Below are 18,779 nucleotides of genomic sequence, written 5' to 3'. Positions count from 1 at the left end.
CCTGAGGGCCTCAGCTTTGCTTATGAGGGAGGGACTTCAGGCTTCAGCCTGGGAACCGGCAATTCAGGGCCGCTTCCTCTGGCAGCCCCCACCTGACCCCTCTGCCTTCTCCCATTTCTCCTTCATCTTCCAGGGGTCAGCAGACTGCCCCTTTCCCTTCCATGGTCATTGTAGCCTGAATGGACTTCAGGGGACTAAAACCAAGTGAAGATGCCCAGGGGTGGGCATGGGGGTGTGGACTGGCCCAGGAGGGAGAAAGCCCGATCCTTGCCCTCAGAAAGAGGTTGAGAAGGGAACCTGCCCTCCCCTCCCCATTGTCTCCTTGTGTTGAGCTGGAAAGGGGCAGAGATCCTTTATATGAGCTTTTATATTTCACAGAATGGTGACTTTGCATATGCCCTGGTGCATTGTGGGAGCTGCTATTGTCACAACTAAGACATTTCTTTTGGGGTATCCATCTAGCCCCAGCCTCGAAAGGATGGAAGCAAGGCCTCCTTGCAGGAGGTCATGTTGTCCATTCGTCTGCTTTCATACAAGCTGGTCCAAAGAAAGAGTTCTCTTTCTTTTGGAACATCTGTTGGGTTGGAAGTCCTTCCCCAAATCTATCTGAGTCCTTCTTGCTGCAGAGAAAGCCTTCCTGTGACCTCATCCTTTCCCCTAAATGTTGGGAAATGCTCCTGAGTCCTGTCCTTGACACATACATCTTCCCAGGCTCCAGAAACCCCGTCTAGCTTCCTTGGGTTGAGGGATGGGGACTGGGACACATGCTTTGGGAAGGGCAGGTGCAGAGTGATGGAGCTGACAGGGGGTGGGGGAAGCAGGGGGAGGAGCTGTCCCTCTGAGGCCTTTGGGAATCGGCTGTGCCAGGCATCCTCAGCCTCCCAGCTAAGCAACATAGAGAGCCAAAAGAGGCTACTAGAGACAAGAAGGCCTTCATGGGGCCACTGCTTGTGGGGGATGTCAGCAGTGGGGAGGAGTGAAGCAGGAAGGAACCGGGAGACTGGATGGAATTGCTCCCTTCACACGGTCACACATAGCCACACATGGTCACTGGGACCAGAGTCAGCTCTGTCTGGGCAGCCAGGCCCTCAGTGCAAGCCACCGGCCCATCTGGAGGGGATTAGTGCTCCGGCCAACAAGGTCAGCTGGCCCCTTCCTAGCTGGAGCCCACTCAACCTTGCCAGGAAGTCAGAGAGCTGGACAAGTGGAGCCCGGCCTGGGGAGGTGGAAGGGAGGGAGGATGGAGCATGGTGAAGCACAGGTGGCCTTTTTGGCAGCCCCAGCCGTGGCTTTGGAACAGTCTGGGCAGTGTGCCAAGCCCTCTTGCCACTGTCGTCCCATTGACCCTCATGAATGAGTTGCGAGGCAGGTACTTTCAGCCTCCTATGGATAAATATTCGAGGCCCAGAGAGGGTAAGAGAACTGCCTGTGACCCCTCAGCACTTCTGTTTCTCTCTGGGGTCTTGAGGATACAATAAAGACCCCTAAGGCTTCCTCTTCTTGCAGGAGGTCCAGGCATAGCTGTGGGGGGAGGGTGCCCTTGGTGTCTTCTGTCCCTGCAGCCAGTCTGCTTTCTGCTCGGCAGCTCCTCTCTCCCTCCTGGGATGAGATGTGCACGGGATGATGGGATTCTGTAAATGGGTTGGGAAGGAGTTACCCCCTTAAAGGGTTAGTTCTCCCAGGAGTGCTCGAATTTCTAAAGGGGGCAGGGTCCCACATAAATCTCACTCAGAAGCAGGATTATAAGAGTTCCTGCAGCATCCCTTCCCCTTTGCTGGTCCCTCTTGAGTGTGCACCCGGTTCTACCAGCGGAACACCTGTGGGCCAGGGTCACTGGAGACAGGGCCATACCGTTTGGGCAGTCACTTAAGTAACTTCATCATTTTAAGCACCCCCCTTCCTTATCTGAAAGGTGGGGGGCCACCCACCCAGCTCTCAGGGCTGTTAAGGTGACTAAATGGGATAATGGTTGTATCATCCCTGAGCAAAGGGTATCACAGATGGGAAGATTATCTTAGCTCCGCAGGGAGCCAGATGGGCTGTGAGGGAGGGGTAAAGGCAGGGCTGGAGGGGGCTGGAGGGGCTGGCTGAGCAGGGTATATATGGGGGGGTTCTTCCTCAAACCCAGAAAAGCTCTTAGTTAGGCTTAGTGTCTTTGTTGGGAAACTGAGGCCCAAAGAAAGGAATTTCTTGTCCCTTTGTTTCCCTTTCCCTGCCTGAGGTCATTCATTCACCTAACAACTTTGTGCCTGACACTAGACAAGGCCCTAGTGAGCAAAATGAACATAGCCCCTCTGGGAACACAGAGCCTAGATGGAGAGACGATCATTTCATTACTGCAAACACAAACATATAATCCCAGCCTGGGCTAAGTGCTGTGAAGTTCCAGACTTGTGTCTGGCTCGGTGCTGTATCCTAAGCACCTTGGCACTTAAGTGGCATTGAAATACTTGCTGGAAAGAAGGCCACTCTGAGGAGGTGATGTCAGAGCTGAGGCTTGGAGGGCTGGAGTTAAATAAAGATGGTTTCAGGTCTTCTTTGCCTTCCCTGTGGGTCCTGCCTCTGCCTCCTCTCTGGCACTCAGGCTAAGGGTAAGCATCTCCGACTGGCCATCAGCCCCAACATGCCGAGTTCAGGGATCAGATCCTGTCTTGCGTGGCCGGTCTCCCCTAGGTCCTGAACCCAGGGAAGTGCATGTGGATCTCAATTTATCTAGATGGTGCGTTTGTGCCTGCCCTCCTTTCGGGCATGTTCTAGAACAGAGTTCAGTCCAGAGCCCAGGGGTGGCCGGGATGATGGATGAGGGTGTGGGGCCTGCTGACCACCAGGGGACCTGATCATTGGGCTGGGCCAGCCTCTCTGTCCTCATTTTCCCCTCCGCAAAGAAGGGGTGATGAGCGTCCCTACTTCTCGCGCCAGCCCCGGGGCCTCTATCCTGGCGGGAAGGGCAGGCCGACCCGGCAGACTGCGGCCTCTCGGGAGGGAAGAAGGTGTCAGACGCGCGGAGCAACCATAAATAGCCCCCCTCTCCCAGAAGACCGCACGGGGTTCAAGACTCAGCCGCCGCATACTCAGAATGAGAGCAGAGACTCCCGCCAGGAAAAAAAGGCACTTAGGGGATCTGCTCATTAGCATGAAATGCAAATGAGCCCGCCCGGCCTCATTTACACAACTCGGTGCATGGATTCGGCGAAAGGGCAACCAGGGAGACGACAGCGCAGCAGCCACTCTGCCACTTCCCCCATCCCCTCTCCCCATCGGCCGGGGCGGGAACTGAGACGACCCCAACCCTCTGCGGTGGCGGGAGGTGCGCGGGGGCTGCGTGGGTGGCGCAGCCTTAGGAGAGTGAACAACGCCCAGGGGTGATGGCCTCAGCAACGTGAGGGGTGGTGATGGAGGTCATCCCGCCCATCCCTCCGCCTCTCCGCAGTGGCGCAAGCGTCCCAAAATCTCCGGAGAGGGAACTGACTGACCCACTAGGTTCCGCCGTGTCTACCTCTCGCAGATGTTGGGGAAGTGCTTCCCGGCGTCTAATCCTCGCTGTTTCCCCCTCCACCGGCGCCCAGCACACCCGCGGCGCTCCGCTCCTGGGTACGCACATCCTTCTGGAGTGGCTCCCGCGGCAGGAGAGAGCTAGAGCCGACTGAGCCCCAGAACTCGGGGAGGTAGGCGGGGCAAGGGCCGGGGTCTGCGCGTGCGTGTGCGCGCGTGGAAAGCGCAAACCCACGAGGGCCCGCTGCCGGTAGGGTGAAGGTGAGTGAAGGCGGCAGGCCCGCGAAGTTCCAGTTCCGCGGACACTCTTTCCCTAAGCCACATAGGGACTTAAAAGAAACTGAGGCACGAAGTTGGGGGGTGGCGGTGGTGGGGACTTTGAAGGTCGAGTCGATAAAGCCCAGCTCTGTGCTTCCGCCCCCTCCCACACACTCGAGACCCCCACAGGTTCCTTCTTAGGGGTCCTCGCTCTGCTCCGCAGACCCTCCTGGAGATCCGGGCTCTGCGGTCCAGCGCGACCTGCCTGGGGCCACGTGTTCAAGCACGAAGCCCCTGCGTGGAGTTCACGCCCTTCAAAAGGTCCCTAGGGGCAAAGGGATGAAGCCCAGGAGCGTCAACTGAGGTCAGGTCCAGCGGGTTAGGGTTACGAGGTCAGGGTCGAAGTCTCAAAATTGACTCGGGAGCATGACCAATAAGCCCGAGAGATTTGTGGAGGCCACGCCTAGACCATGCCTACCCTAGCCTTTCTCGAGCTCCGCCCGTTTCTCCAAGACTGGGCCCCTCCAGCCTGAAGCCCCACCCCCAGGACATCCAGCTCCGCTCCTTCCCTTCCCCAGTCCCGCAGCCAAGCTCAACTCCAGGGTGGGAGATTAACCAGGTGGAGACCTGGGGTTTCGCTCTGGGACCCCCTGGTCACAACCCTCACCCCCGTGCCGCCTGTCTCCTTTCTTCCCCAGGCCCGCCCAGAGCTGAGCTCCGCCCTCCGGCTGCTGCCCAAATCAGGGGTCGTGGACAAAGGATGCCTGGGGCCTGCGGCCCTACGCCAGGACCCCGCGCCGAATACTCTGATTCTTCGGGCTCCCTCCAAGGGAGTCCCAAAGACCCCAACGGCCAATAGGAAAGTGGGTTCGGTCTGGGCAGCAGTCTGATTGGCTCCAGCCTTCGGGAGCGGACCCAGGGGCAAGGGGAGGGGAGAGGGGCGGTGCTGGGTTTTGGGGTGGGAATCGGATTCCAGCTGTGGTTCTCTCCCTGCGCTCCCGCCCGCACTGCCACGGCGGACGGCCAATGGGCGCTCGGCTCGGGGCCGGCGGCGTCCGGCGATTGGCTGCGGGGATGTCTGGGGGCGGGGCCGAGGCTTGAAGTTGGAGTGAGGGATCCAGCTGTGGTGTGCGCCGGGCTCCTCGCCGCCGCTTTCGCTCGCTCGCTCCGCGTCTCGGCCGGAGGAGGAGGCAGTGGCGCCGGCGACAGCTACGGCAGCGGCAGCCACCGCGGCGGCTGCGGCGGCGGCATCTCCGCCTCCACTCCCGCCCGGGACTGCCCCCCACTGTCTCCCCGCCCCTCCCGGACAGTGAGCCCGCCGCGGGGCGGGGGAAGGAGCCGCCCCCACCCCCTCCAAGCCCACCCCTAAAGAGATCCCTCCTCCCCTCCCCCGCCGCCTGGCGCGGAGCCGGGACGATGCTGACCCCTTAGATCCGGCTCCAGCTGCGCCGCGGGAAGAGGGGGCGCCCCTCCCCGGACCCCCGCCCTCTGCCGTTGCCCCCCTTTTCGCTCGCCCTCTCGGGGCGGCTTCGCCGAAGGTAGCGCCGAATCCGGCAACCGGAGCCTGGGCGCGAAGCGAAGAAGCCGGAACAAAGTGAGGGGGAGCCGGCCGGCTGGCCCGGGGAGCCCCAGGGGCGCAGGGGAAGCGGGACTCGCGCCGGGCGGGGTTTCCCTGCGCCCCGGCGCCCCGCGGGCAGCATGCCCCTGCGGGCAGGGGGAGCTGGGCTGAACTGGCCCTCCCGGGGGCTCAGCTTGCGCCCTAGAGCCCCCCAGATGTGCCCCCGCCGGGGCCCCCGGGTTGCGTGAGGACACCTCCTCGGAGGGGCGCCGCTTGCCCCTCTCCGGACCGCCTGGGGCCCCGGCTGGCCAGAGGATGGACGAGGAGGAGGATGGAGCGGGCGCCGAGGAGTCAGGACAGCCCCGGAGCTTCATGCGGCTCAACGACCTGTCGGGGGCCGGGGGCCGGCCGGGGCCGGGGTCAGCAGAAAAGGACCCGGGCAGCGCGGACTCCGAGGCGGAGGGGCTGCCGTACCCGGCGCTGGCCCCGGTGGTTTTCTTCTACTTGAGCCAGGACAGCCGCCCGCGGAGCTGGTGTCTCCGCACGGTCTGTAACCCATATCCTTCGGGGCACGACGGCCAGGCGCGGGGTCGGAAGGGGGACTGGCCCACCGCCGGGGGTCGGGGGGAAGAGAACCCACCACCAGGTGAGTCGGAGAAGTGAGCCCGGAGGGTGGGCGGATAAGAGGGGGGCTGCCAGGGAGGGGAGGGGGCACCAGAGTGGGAGCGGAGACGCGAGCAGGTCTTGTCGGTAACCCGGGCTTACCCCACCTGCGTACACACACCTCAGTCCTCCTGGGTGGGGGGTGGGATCCAGGCCAGGAGAAGAGAGCTGTGCCCCGCTGGCTCGCAGCTGGACGCCCTCCAGATGTGGGCAGGGGAGGGTCGTCATCCTCCAGATGTGGGAAGCTTCGGGAGCCTGGGAGCTGTACTCTGCCCGCGCCGGTTAGCGAGCTGGGTTTGGTTTCCGAGTTTGGTGGGGGGGGGGGGGGCGTGTGGGGGGGTGGGGGCGGTGGGGAGGAAGCTGCGGGGACGGAGGCGGGGGGACCGCAATCTCCTGGGTTTCCCTCCTTCCCCCGCCCCAAAGTTTGCGGCGGATTCTAGGGTCTGATCCCCCCACCTGGTCCTTGAGGCTGAGGTTTTTACTGACCCAGAGGGAAATGTTGGGGGGCGGGGACCAGGTCCTGGCCCACCTCACCCCCCACCTCGCGGGTTGGAGGCACAACAAGGAGATTCCGGCGGCGGCTGATGTCAGGGGCGCAGAATGAGAACAAGATGTGGTGGAGGGGAGCTGTCTGCCCCCGGAGCTGGGAGTGGAGCCCCTTTCCGCTAGAGCCCAGTGCCGCGGGTGCCTCCTACCCGATCACCATTCGATGCATAAGATTGGGATGGGGAGTTTTGTGCTGGATTTTTCTTGTGGAGGGAAAGACTGTGTCAAGAGCTTTTTTAGCAAGTGGGGGATGGGGTTAAGCTGGTCCAGGTTACTCCTCCCCTTTCACAAATAAAGAGTGCTCCTGCAGACCAGGTATGGGGGACTGCAGGCCTGCGAAAGTATTGGGGGGGACAGTAATACTGTGAGTGTGTTCACTAAGGAGGACTCGGGTCCACCACCCCAGTGTAGACTCCGCAGATAGGTTTGGGGAATGCAAGCCCCACATTCCAGGGAGATGGATTTAGCACTGCCCCCTGTCTGCCCAGGCTGGAGTGGTAGGGGAGACCCCAACCCAGTCAGACCCTAGCTCAAAGCGCCACTTGACGGACGCCTGGCCCCAAGCTCCCCTGTGGGTCCTGCCACCGGGGGAAGGAAAGGTGGAGGGGAGGTGTTGCTGCTGTCTCAGGTCTGGACAGCTTCTCTGGGCTCCTTCCTTCCAGCTCAGAGGTTCTTATAGACCCAGGGTGGGAGACCCCAGGTCTCCCTTGTAGCCCCTGCAAGCCTAGCAGGGACTCTGCTTTGGGGAAGGGGGGTTGGAAGGTTGGTGCCGCCCTCACTCTCTGCAGCTCTGCTGCCTCTAGTGTGCAAAGCAGGGATGAGCTTGTGGCCCCCCCACCCCCATTCTTGACACCTTGTGGGTCTTTGGGAAGTTCCCCTCATCACACCCTCTCCTCATCCACTGCCCCTTCTTCCTTTCTCTCTGAGCTGCAGAAAGAGAGGTGCAGGCCTCAGAGGTCTGTGTTCCTGCTGAATAGGCACAATCTTGAGGTTTGAGCCCCCACCCCCAGGCCCCTTTCTCCCAGGCAGGGATGGAGATGGAGAACGATATGGCTGGAAAGGATGGGTTCTGAGCAACTCTCCTCTCTGCCCCTAATCATTTACCCCTTCCACGAATGGGAAAAAGCATCAACCTCTACGTCCTCCTTCTCGAGGGTCCCAGGGGAGGTAGAGAGAGCTCTTCTCTCCCCTCTCCCTGAAAACAGACCTCCAGGCTAGCATCTCTTCTCACCTGCCCTATCTCCAGGTGCTAGTGGAGGGTCTGGAGGCAGACTCCTTCACTGAGTGGTCTGGACGGGGGCAAGTGTTGAGGCCTGGCATGGGGATTAGAGGTGGGAGGACAGCACTCACCTTGGGAGTTGGGGAGCAGCTTCCCCCAGGGGAGTGGTTGTTGGGTGTGGGGCATCAGCATTACTAGGTCTGGAGAAGCCTGGGTTGGCTGAGGATGGGTTGACAACAATTTTTTGGCAGGGGACTGCCTAAGCTGTGCCCCTCACCACTGCCGTCCTACCCAAGTACCAAGAGACACCTGTATTTTTGCTGCCAGAGGGGCTCTGAACTGCCTCCAGGGCCTCCCTCTTTCTCTTTGTGGTATCTGTGACTCCCCGCAGGCTTCAGGAGGGTCCCTCTACACCTCTGAGCCGGAGGGACATAAGGACACTCCCCTCCACCCCCAACTAACTGAAGCTAGTTAGGCTTTTCTTGGCACATTCTACTTCTTGGCCTCTCCTTTCTAAGAGACCAGGTTTCCTAGAGAGGAGATCTAGACCCAGGTAGGAAGGGTGCGTGTGTGTGTGTGTGTGTGTGTATGTGTGTTGCAAGGGAGGACAGCAAAAGGCTCAGAAGTGCAAGCTTTGGTGTGGAGAGCAGGGGTACTGGCAGACAGTCACCCCTGCCTCAGATCGGAGGGGAGCATGCTGGCCTTTCCAATATGTGTTCCTGCAAGTGTGAGGGAGCGCGCTCCCCTCTCGGGGAGGAGTTCCTCTGCATTCCCTCTCTGGCTGTTGTGTCACATCTGGAAGTTTGTGTAGGAGTTTCTCCAAGCTCAGAGCCCAGCACAGCTTTTTCTCATTTGGAAATCACAGGCTGGCATTTGGGATGCCGAGAGAGGGGGAGTGGGAGGGGGGCCAGAGGGGGAGAGGGGAGCCTGCCAGGAGTGGGGGGAGGAGGGGGGGAGGCCTGAACGGCAGGAGCCCTAATGGCTTCCAGAAGTGAGTGTGAGTGAGTGACTGTGCGTCACTCTGTGTGTCTGAGTGTGTCCCTCTAGAAGGGTGGGGGCACAGGAGTTTCTGGAGCCTTCCTTGCCACACTGTCCCAATGCCCTAAGTCTGCCTATTTCTCTTACCTAGGGAGAATTCTCCATTTCTGTCCTCAGAGGAAATGGTGGGGGGAGTGTTCTTCCTGTCTCTTCATCAATTCCCTCGTCCAATTTAATTTCCAAACCCTAAGCTCGCCAGAGGAGATTCTGGGGAGAAGGGCTGGGGCTGGAGAATTGAATGGGATTGAGGGGGGCCAGATCACCGCTTGGCATGGTTTCTGCCCCAGGCCCACTTTCCTTCTGGGTCACACACATACTCCTTCCCACCCGCTCTGCTCCACCGCTCTGCTGGGGGACTCCCCATCACCCATAGTGCCAGTTGGAGCCATTCCTGGGATTACCCCCACCACACAGCCCCCCCTCACCCTCGCCTGCTCCCGCCCAGCACTCACCCCGCCCTGCCTGCCTCAGCCAGGATGGCGACAGACACAACTGCTCACACGAAGACATGCGCACGCGCGCACACACACACACGCGCACACACACACACAGAGTCACAGACGTTTGAATCAGATTTCTGGCCTATTTCCCCTTCCAAAGATTCCAGCGGGCCGTCTCTCTTATGTCTCTGTGTCTCATGTCTCTGTCTCTGGGTGGAGCCGGCTGCCTTTCTGTGAGCTTCAGTTTTCAATTCAGCTGGAAGCCTCTCTCCCCCTACACCCACGCACTGAAGTGTGGTGAGGGGGGAACCACAGGGAAATAGGCTTGTGGAGGGGGGGGGGTTCTGCTGGGGGAATCCCCCTTTGAGCTTTGGAGCAGGGCAGAGCCCCTACATCCCCTGTTACCCTAGGGGTTGCCGAATCCAATAGACACCAGGAGCCTCTCTGTGGGATGGGTGAGGCAAGGACCTATCCCCCTACCTCCTCATTTACTAAAAGGCCAGGACTCCTGGGTCCAGGCCCATTTTCTCCTCAATATTCCTTAGTCTCACATTTCCAGGCTCCTAGGTGGGAATGGGGCAGCTGGAGGGCCTGCTTCCCTTCTCAGCTCATGCCCAGAGCCCCTGTGCCCCTAGAGGTGTCCCAGCCACCCCCCTCCTCTCCCTACTTTCCTCAACCTTGCGGCTGCCAGGCTAAGCAAGGGCTCTATCTAGATAAAGCCCCACACAGAGGACTCATTTGTGGAGATAACATGCTCTAGTTCTCTCTCCCAGGAGGGAGGAAAGGAGGAGGGATGGAAGTGGGGTTCCTCTCCCTGCCGTTTCCTTTTTCTCTGCTTTTGATGGTGGGTTGTGGGGAGAAGAAAGATCCTCCCCTCTCCTACCCCCTCTTTGGGATCCACTCCAGCCCGGACAGTCACCATAGCAACAGTAGACATGTGACTGCACAGGTCTCTCATAGTCACTATGGCAACCAGTGTCCCCCGTTCCCTTGGTTACCATGGGGATCTGTCACATGGTTTCCCCCCAACCTGATAACCTGTGGGTCTCCCTGATTCTCCTGCCCTGCATAAGGACAAGACAACAGCCTCAGTAAGGGGAGATCATGTGAGAGGGGTCTCTTTAATTACCATGACAACAAATCCACACCACCTGGTGACACATCCTCCTGTCGTTATGGCAACAGAAGAACATCACACAGTGACATACTGCCATGTTCCCAAGGAAACGAGCCCTACTCTGAGAAGGGTGAAAGACCCCCCCCATTAATTATTCCTCTATTCAGATTGTACCAAATTGTCATGTGCCTTGGTCTCTTGCCTGTCCATTTATGCTTACCTGACGTGGAAGGAGAGCTGCACAGGGTGGGCAGGATGTTACTTGGAAGTAGGCTGAATTGCCAAGGGACCCTTAAGAAGGAGCTGACATGGTCAAGAGCTGTGCATGAGGTTATTTGGGGGCAGACTTTGCCTGTAAGAGGCCTCCAGTCTGAGCCTGGGTAAGGTGGGGACAGAAAGAGGGGCAGCTCCTCTGTGGGGTCACTTCTGTACCTTCCCCCAGTTATAAGCAGTTCACCTCTATCAAGGGAAACAAGGCAGGAAAACCTGAATGGGGACACACGTCTGGCTTCTAGGCAGGGAGACTGATTGATTGGTTGATTCTTTCATTCATTCATTCAGTCTTCCCAAGTATTGATCATCTGCTCCATGCCAGGCACTACAGCAAGCTCCGTAGGGGATCTAAAGACATATCAGAATGCCCCTGCCTGTCAGGAGCCCCAGCTCAGCAGGGGAGGTCAACAAGTGCACAGATGACTAACATGGTGGAACTCTGCCATTAGAGGGGTCCAAGCAGATGTCCTGGGAGCCCCTGTTCCTCAGAGATCTACTCCCTCCACACAGAGACATTTACTCACATGGGCTCCTTCCAGACCCCCGTTTCCCTGCAGAGGAGAGGAGGGGACCTGCATGGGGAAAGCAGACCAGTTCTTGAGGGTAACTGTGTCTTTCCCTTTCCAAATGATGGCTCCCTTCCTGTCCCCCTTTTTCCAGGGTGACCCCTGGCTGACCCCCATTCTGGGGAGAGATCCACTGCACTCCAGCTCTACTCAGAAAAACAATTCCATGGAAACAGAGCACTTTTTATTTCCTCCCTGTCATCTGCTTGCCCCCAAAAACCTAGAACCTTTTTTTTAAACCCTCTTATTCTTGTAAGGGGGTGGGGGTTAGGGAAACTGCAGTGCATTAGGACTCTCGGGGTACCATGGACAGGTGGCAAGCAGGCATGTGAGTCTAGGGGAGAAGGGCCTGGGTGGTGGAGAAGAGAAGGGGGAGGGCTGTCAGGGGTTTGAGGGAGTCATGGGCTATGGGGGAGGGCATGTGGCTTGGGAGTCAGAACAGAGATGGGCTATGGCTGGGACCAGCTGGGAGGAAGGTCCGTAGGTTCCTGAATATTCCTGCTGGCCTCTTGATGCCTGGCCAAAGCCTTCTCATTCCAGAAGCAAGATTCCACCTGCTCTGGGCCCTACAGAGTCTGGCTTGGTGGGTCATGCCAGGAGCTGCCACAATACCTCCCCCATCCCCATTCCCCACGGGGTCTCTGGTCTCCTTTCCCCAATCTCCTGCTCTCTGATCTTTTCTAGCCTCTTTACTCTTCCCCACCCTTCTCATATTTTCCTTATAGAAAACAGGATACTTGGTCATTTAACTGTGAGTCCAGTGCCTGGAACCTTCTAAGGTCCAGAGGCCGTTTTGTACATTCTCCTGCTGATGGGCTGGAAATGAGTCACTCCATAGAATCCACTGTATGGAAAGACCCAGGGTTTAGAAAGAACCCCTCTCTCCCGCTTGCTGTTTTGGCTGGTCTGGGCTGGAAGCCACAAGCAGGTGTGATGGCGGCAATGGCCTCTTGGGGGAGGGGGTAGACATTGTCCACTCTGCACGGCTTGGGAGCTATGCCCAGCATGGTGCCTGACACATAATGGGTCCTCAATATTTAAATGTGTGAATATGCCTAGTGGTCATTTGAGGGTGTTGAGAGGTTGGGAGGCTGGTGGTGGAAGAGGGAGCCCCGGGCTCTGGTGCTGTAGCAGGGGGGACTGCAGCTGTGGACGTCTGCCTTCCACCTAGTGCCAGGGCGGTCATGACAGGCGGTTCTGCCTGAATGAGCAGCTATGGTGTGCAGAGGAAGCTATCATAGGTCAGGAGCTTGGAAACCACCGTCTCATCCTGGCTTCTCGGGTGACCTTCAGCACATGACTTCGGCATTCCTGGGCCTCAACTTCCTCAAGTTCTGGGGAAGAAAATGATCTACCCCGGATATTTCACAGGGCTGTTGTGAGCATCAACTGTGGCATTGTGTGAAAGTGCTTGGTAAACTGTAAGGCAGGCATAATCCGACTTTAGGTTTGTATAACACATTCACATACAGTATCTCATTTGCTTCTCACATCTACCCTGTGAGGTAGGGAGAATAGGATTCAGATTCTGCAGCAAACTCATGGTGTCTGGCATTTCCACAGGCATGATCGATTTATTCCCCAAATGGCTTGTGCAAATAGTCAGGGTATTTGTGGCTTGTCTTCCTTTACAGATGAGGAAGCTGGGTCCAGAGAGGTGAGATGACCAAGGTGGGACTCCCCTTCTCTGATGGGGAGTCTGGGGCTGGGGGCTGGTCTGATGTGTATGTCAGGGCCCTGGCACCACACCTACTTAGCCTCAGATGGAGCCAGGAGGTAAATGAGGACGAGGTGTTAGGGCGGGGTCGGGGGGCTGGCCTCAGCTCTAGCCTTGGCCAGCTGTTTCCTTGACTGCCAGTACCTGGTTTGAGCGCATCAGCATGTTGGTCATCCTTCTCAACTGCGTGACCCTGGGCATGTTCCGGCCGTGCGAGGACATCGCCTGTGACTCCCAGCGCTGCCGGATCCTGCAGGTGAGTGTGTGTGTGTGTGTGTGTGTGTGTGTGTGTTGGAGGGTTGGCCCCTCCTAATTTTAATACCCCCTACTCCTCTGCGAGAGGCCCTGACCCAACTGGTGGGGGCTAGGGTGGGACTAGAGGGTATTCCCTCACCCACATCTCAGTTTCAGCCACCTCTTGTCCCCACATCAGGCCTTTGATGACTTCATCTTTGCCTTCTTTGCCGTGGAGATGGTGGTGAAGATGGTGGCCTTGGGCATCTTTGGGAAAAAGTGTTACCTGGGAGACACTTGGAACCGGCTTGACTTTTTCATCGTCATTGCAGGGTGAGGGCCTGGGCTGGGGTGGGAGAGCAATGGATCAGATCGGTCCCTTCCCCAGGGCCAGGGTTCTGGGCCTGTGACCTCTCGGCTCCAGCCCAGTTACAACACCACTTTCTCCCTGGCTATCTCCTGAGGGTCTGAGGCTGCCCTGCCTCTAGCACTGTAGCCTATATTCTAAATTCCAAGGCCTTCTTCCTAATTCTGCCCCCTTCTCTGATGGGCAATCTGTCCTTGTCTCGGGGTAGCCTTGACCCCCAGACAGAGAGCCGGATCTTCAGGGTCCCGTGGTGAAGAAGAAGAAGGAGTCAGAGGTTGTCCCGCTGCCCCTAAAGCTGGATTCCTCATTGACCTCTTTTGACCCCACCGTGGCCTCAGACTCAAAGGGCCTCCCTTTGGGCCCCTCCCTGCAGGATGTTGGAGTACTCGCTGGACCTGCAGAACGTCAGCTTCTCAGCTGTCAGGACAGTCCGTGTGCTGCGACCGCTCAGGGCCATTAACCGGGTGCCCAGTGAGTGACCCCTCAGCCCTCAGCCCCTGAAGAGAGCCCCAGGAGGAAATGTGGAAATCTCAGACCCCACCTCTACCACTGTGTCCTCACCTGACCCCTGACAGGCACCGTCAGAGAAGGGCTCAGCGGGGAGCTAGGGTTGCTGGAACAAAATGGAACTCCTGACTGTGGCACTATGGGAGTTACCTGGGAAAACCCCACCTCATTTTAGCCTGGCTTTAGGTCAGAGTCTCAGAAACATCTCAGATGACCCTCTCCCTTCAGCTAGATGACCACTCCCCCCGGGAGGATAGGGGTATGGGGACTGGAGAGGCTGACAGGCAAGGAGTGGACGCAAGCTGCTAATGGCGTTTTCTAGCCAGAACAGCCTCTCATGCAATCTGGTTCTTGCTGGTGAGACACGCTGGCCACGCTGAACGTGACTTCTCTCAAGACAAGGCCACTCCATGTCTCACCCTCAGCCTCTGTCCCCTTCCTCCTTCCCGCCTCCTTCCAACCCATTGCAGTGACTGCCGGGCCCATTATCTAAATTAAACTGCATTGGTTTCTGGAGCCAGCTAGGCTTTGGCAGCTCTAGTTCCCCCTACATCCTGCCCCCTCCCTTTGCTCAGGCCCCCTTTGCAACTCCCCAACCTACACAAGCTGCAGATGGTCCCTGCTGTGGTCCTAGGAGTGGGGTGGTTGGCGGGGAATGCATGTTTCTGGGGCTCAGTGCCTGTTTGTGTACCTGATGTAGCAGCAGCCCCCTGTGCTCTGTGTGTGTGTGTGTGTGTGTGTGTGTGTGTATGTGTGTGTGTGTGTGTGTGATGTTGCTGCTGCCCCTGGGAGGGCAGAGCTGTTGAATGTGTCCTCTGGGGCTCGGGGTGTGTTGATGTTAACAGGAGCTCCAGAAGAGGGGCATGCCTTGCCTCCTCTCCCACCCCAGGTGATGGCTGGCAGATTTATAGGCCTCTGTCTAACCACCGGTGTAATTCCCTTAATGCAAACCCTGAGGAATTGATCTCAGTTGGAGCACAGAGAAGCTGAAGGGGGATGGGGCAGGAGGAGGGGGAGGGAGACTGAGTGAGAAGACTGGGCTGGCAGGGGCGGGGCTGGGCGCTGCAGTCACCAAGAGGGTTAATTAGCTGCTGCTTAGCAGCTTTTGCCCTGGAGGGGGCAGGGGGCCATAGATGGCACTTTGGGGGTGAAGCCAGCCATTGGAGATCTGTCTGCTTGACGAGGGCTTGGCAGACTGGGGGCTGGTTCAGACCATTTGGGCCGGTTGGGTTCTAGACCTGGAGTACGGAGAGAGGGAAGTAACCCTAACAGGGCTTTTGAGGAGGGGGTTTCAGTGGCTTTCCCTATGGAGGGGGTTGTAAATTGATGGACTTCTGAGAAGACAGTATTGTATCTCTTCAGGTCCTGATGTGGGGATCTGGACCAAGCGGGGAATAGTTTCAGGGCTCAGGGCTCAGAGCCACAGTGAAGTACAGGGTATCTTGGCCCCTGCCTAGGAGCTGGCTCTCAAAATGAGATTCCTGCCTGCTGTCATTCCTCCTGGAGTTCGCTGCCTCAGTTTCCCTAATGACTCTGGTGGTGATAACTTAGAAAGGTCAAGTGACTGTGCCTGTTGAGAGAAGGAAGTAGGTAGGGAGTGTGCGTGTGAGTGTGTGCGGGCGTGGGTGTGTGTTGGAGAGGGATTCAGAAGCCAAAGCCTGGGTTCCAGTTCCGGCACCTACACTTAGCAGCTGTGTGATACTGAGTGAGTCAAGTCATTTCTCCGAGCCTCAGACTTCTCATCTGTAAATTGGGAGTGATATTATCCACATGTGATGATGTTGGGAGAGTTAGGAGGGGCCACAGTTTCCCTAGCTCACTGTTGGTGGTACTGTGCAGATTACTATGGGCAAGCCACAAGGGGAAGTGGGTCGGGGCAAGGGGCTGCAGAGGCTATCTGGGGAGTCAGAGGTGTCTGTTGGTCTCCCCTCCAGCTTGAGCCGGGCCGTCTCAGCCTCAGAGTCCCTGGTGGGGCCCCTCCGGGAGTGCTGCCGGGCCGTGGCAGTCAGCCTAGCCCGGCCAGCCTGGTGTCCCCAGCGTGGCTTCTGCCCCCACAGGCATGCGCATCCTCGTCACGTTGCTGCTGGACACGCTGCCCATGCTGGGCAACGTCCTGCTGCTCTGCTTCTTCGTCTTCTTCATCTTCGGCATCGTCGGCGTCCAGCTGTGGGCAGGGCTGCTTCGGAACCGATGCTTCCTACCTGAGAATTTCAGCCTGTGAGTGGTGGACAGGGTCCAGGGAGGACCTGGGAGTGGTTATGGGGCTGGGCACCCCCCCCCAAGTTCCTCACTTCCGGTTGCTACTGACATATCTGTTCTAACATCTGAGACACATCTGGTTCTCAAACTTGGCTACCCATTGGAACCACCTGGGGAGTTTTAAAAAGTACTGATGCCTGGGTGCCACCTCCAGAGATTCTGATTTCATTGCTCTGGGACTCAGCTTGGATGTAAGGATTTTTTAAACTCCTCCAGTGATCCTAATGTGCAGCGGAATTTGAAAACCGCTATTCCAGGATGTGACCTTCCAACATCCTGAGTCTGGAGTTTCCCTACTCAGGCCTCATGCTCCTGGTGCCCATAAATCCCTGCCCTGCCCAGTCCCTTCCCCATTCTTGGTTCTGCCCTGCTCACCGTATGTGCCTCGAGCACTTGTGCCATCTCTCCCTTCCTGGGCCCTCTCCCTGGAGAGCCCACTCCCCAGCCTCACCCCTGTTCCCCTTCCCATCCTGCAGTCCCCTGAGCGTGGACCTGGAGCGCTATTACCAGACAGAGAACGAGGATGAGAGCCCCTTCATCTGCTCCCAGCCACGCGAGAACGGCATGCGGTCCTGCAGAAGCGTGCCCACACTGCGTGGGGAGGGGGGCGGTGGCCCACCTTGCGGTCTGGACTATGAGGCCTACAACAGCTCCAGCAACACCACTTGTGTCAACTGGAACCAGTACTACACCAACTGCTCAGCGGGGGAGCACAACCCCTTCAAGGGCGCCATCAACTTTGACAACATTGGCTATGCCTGGATCGCCATCTTCCAGGTGGGGCAGCCTGGGCCCCGGGAGGTTCCCCAGAACACCAGCCCCAGGACACAGCCCAGGATCGGAGTGGTCACTCTCAGGGTTGGGGTGGGGGTCAAGGCCTCTGGAGGAGACTGAAGGAGGATTTGGTGGGCCCATAGTCAGCCTGCCCCTCTGCACCCCCTAGGTCATCACGCTGGAGGGCTGGGTCGACATCATGTACTTTGTGATGGATGCTCATTCCTTCTACAATTTCATCTACTTCATCCTCCTCATCATCGTGAGTGACTCCTCAGATCCCCATGGGGATGGGCGATCCTGGGGACACCTGTGGGGGCAGTCCAGAGAGGGGATAGTTTTCTCTGTCTGAAATTTTTAGCTCTCAGGACAAGTCCTGTAGAGAGGGCATCGTCATATAGTAGGAGGGACACCAGATGCAGAGTCAGGAGGAAATCCAAGGTCAAGGCGGGACTTAACTGCTACTGGGACCTTGGGCAAGTCATTCTCCATGAGGCCTCCAGCACTACTCTGGGCCTCTGTTTCTTCATGGGTAAGATGAATGGTTCTCAACCTGAGATGATACCACCTCTCCCAGAGGGCATTTGGAAATGGGAAAGGGTGATTCTGGTTTTGATTTTTTTAATAGCTTTATTGAGACATAACTCACATATCATTCAATTCATCCCTTTGAATGAATCCAGTGGTTTTTGAAGCATGTTTACAGAGTTCTGTTTTTTATAAGGACAAGGGGAGTGCAATTGGCAATTTGTTACTGGGGGAGGGGAGAGAGGCTAAACATCCTGAAATGCTTGCAAATAAAGAATTATTCTACCCAAAATTCTGATCAGTGATCAATTGGTATTAAATGCTGCCTGATCTCTTATTCCTGCCAGTTCAGAAATTGCCAGACTTTAAGAAGGCAGAAGACGGAGGCAAAAGCAGCAATATTTAATAGTTTTAATCACTACCATTCATAGTTAATAACTTCATTGCCACCACTTTGAGCTAATATTTATTGAGCACTTACTATGCGCCAGCCCCTGATCTAAGCACTTTCAATGTGCTGGTGCATTTAATCCTCACCATGATCCTCTCCATTCTACAGATGAGGAAACTGACATTTCCTCATTTATCTGACCCTACCAGGCACTTTGCCTATGCTGTGTATTAATCTCCAAGAGTGGGGCATCACTGCTGACGTATGCTGTAACATCTGCTGCCTGTTTAATCCTCGTCGTCCCCTGTGAGGTGCCAGGGCAGGGATTGTGGTCCCCATCTCTTAAATGAGAACTCGGCGCCCCAGAGGGTGGGTCACTGGGCCAAGATCACACAGAAAGTAAGCGGCTGGGGCTGAGAATTCAGTCCCAGGCTAACGACTCCACGTTCAGCCTTTCTTCCATGTCACCAAGAGGCCAACGACAGAGCCAGACAGAGGGACAGACATTGAGAGAAAGAGATTAAGAAAGATTAAGATCTACTCAGGACCTAGGACTAGCTCCAGAGAGAGATGAAGACAAAATAAGGCAGCTCCCTGTGAGTGAGAGACAGAGGGTAGGCCCTGAGAAAGAGTAAGTCCCCAAGGCCACCTCCTCCTGCCTGCGTAACTTCCCCTGGTGCGGAAGAGTGGGCAGGCTTGGGGCGAAGTCTGGCTGGAGGCCTGTTCCCATCCCTGGCCACCACCTCAAGGGGTGAAGCCAGTGCTTCAGGGAAGTGGGGTCTTCTCACCGTGTGGCCCCCCCCATCCCCACTCCCTTTCCCTCCTGGGCTTG

At 57.4% G+C, this 18,779-nt stretch overlaps 1 protein-coding gene across 8 annotated transcripts in view; it reads left to right on the top strand.

Moving 5' to 3' along the window:
• Positions 1-4,777: 4,777 nt before the first annotated feature.
• Positions 4,778-18,779, top strand: part of CACNA1G (calcium voltage-gated channel subunit alpha1 G) — a 66,440-nt gene continuing 52,438 nt past the window's right edge. For 5 of the 8 annotated variants that reach the window (XM_054546556.2, XM_054546558.2, XM_054546557.2 and 2 more), the window contains exons 1-6: positions 11,577-13,143; positions 13,321-13,454; positions 13,862-13,959; positions 16,053-16,212; positions 16,731-17,031; positions 17,198-17,290. In XM_054546556.2, coding sequence (XP_054402531.1) covers positions 13,051-13,143; positions 13,321-13,454; positions 13,862-13,959; positions 16,053-16,212; positions 16,731-17,031; positions 17,198-17,290 — 879 coding nt within the window. In that variant the 5' untranslated portion in view covers positions 11,577-13,050. Of the gene's footprint in view, positions 5,866-11,576; positions 13,144-13,320; positions 13,455-13,861; positions 13,960-16,052; positions 16,213-16,730; positions 17,032-17,197; positions 17,291-18,779 lie in introns of those variants that run through there. The other 3 variants (XM_054546561.2, XM_024234487.3, XM_054546560.2) reach the window with 2 other exon arrangements.

This window comes from Pongo abelii, chromosome 19 (assembly GCF_028885655.2).
Source record: "Pongo abelii isolate AG06213 chromosome 19, NHGRI_mPonAbe1-v2.0_pri, whole genome shotgun sequence".
Classification (NCBI taxonomy): Eukaryota; Metazoa; Chordata; class Mammalia; order Primates; family Hominidae; genus Pongo; species Pongo abelii.
Note: the sequence above shows the minus strand (reverse complement) of the source record. Positions and strands in the feature narration are given on the sequence as shown.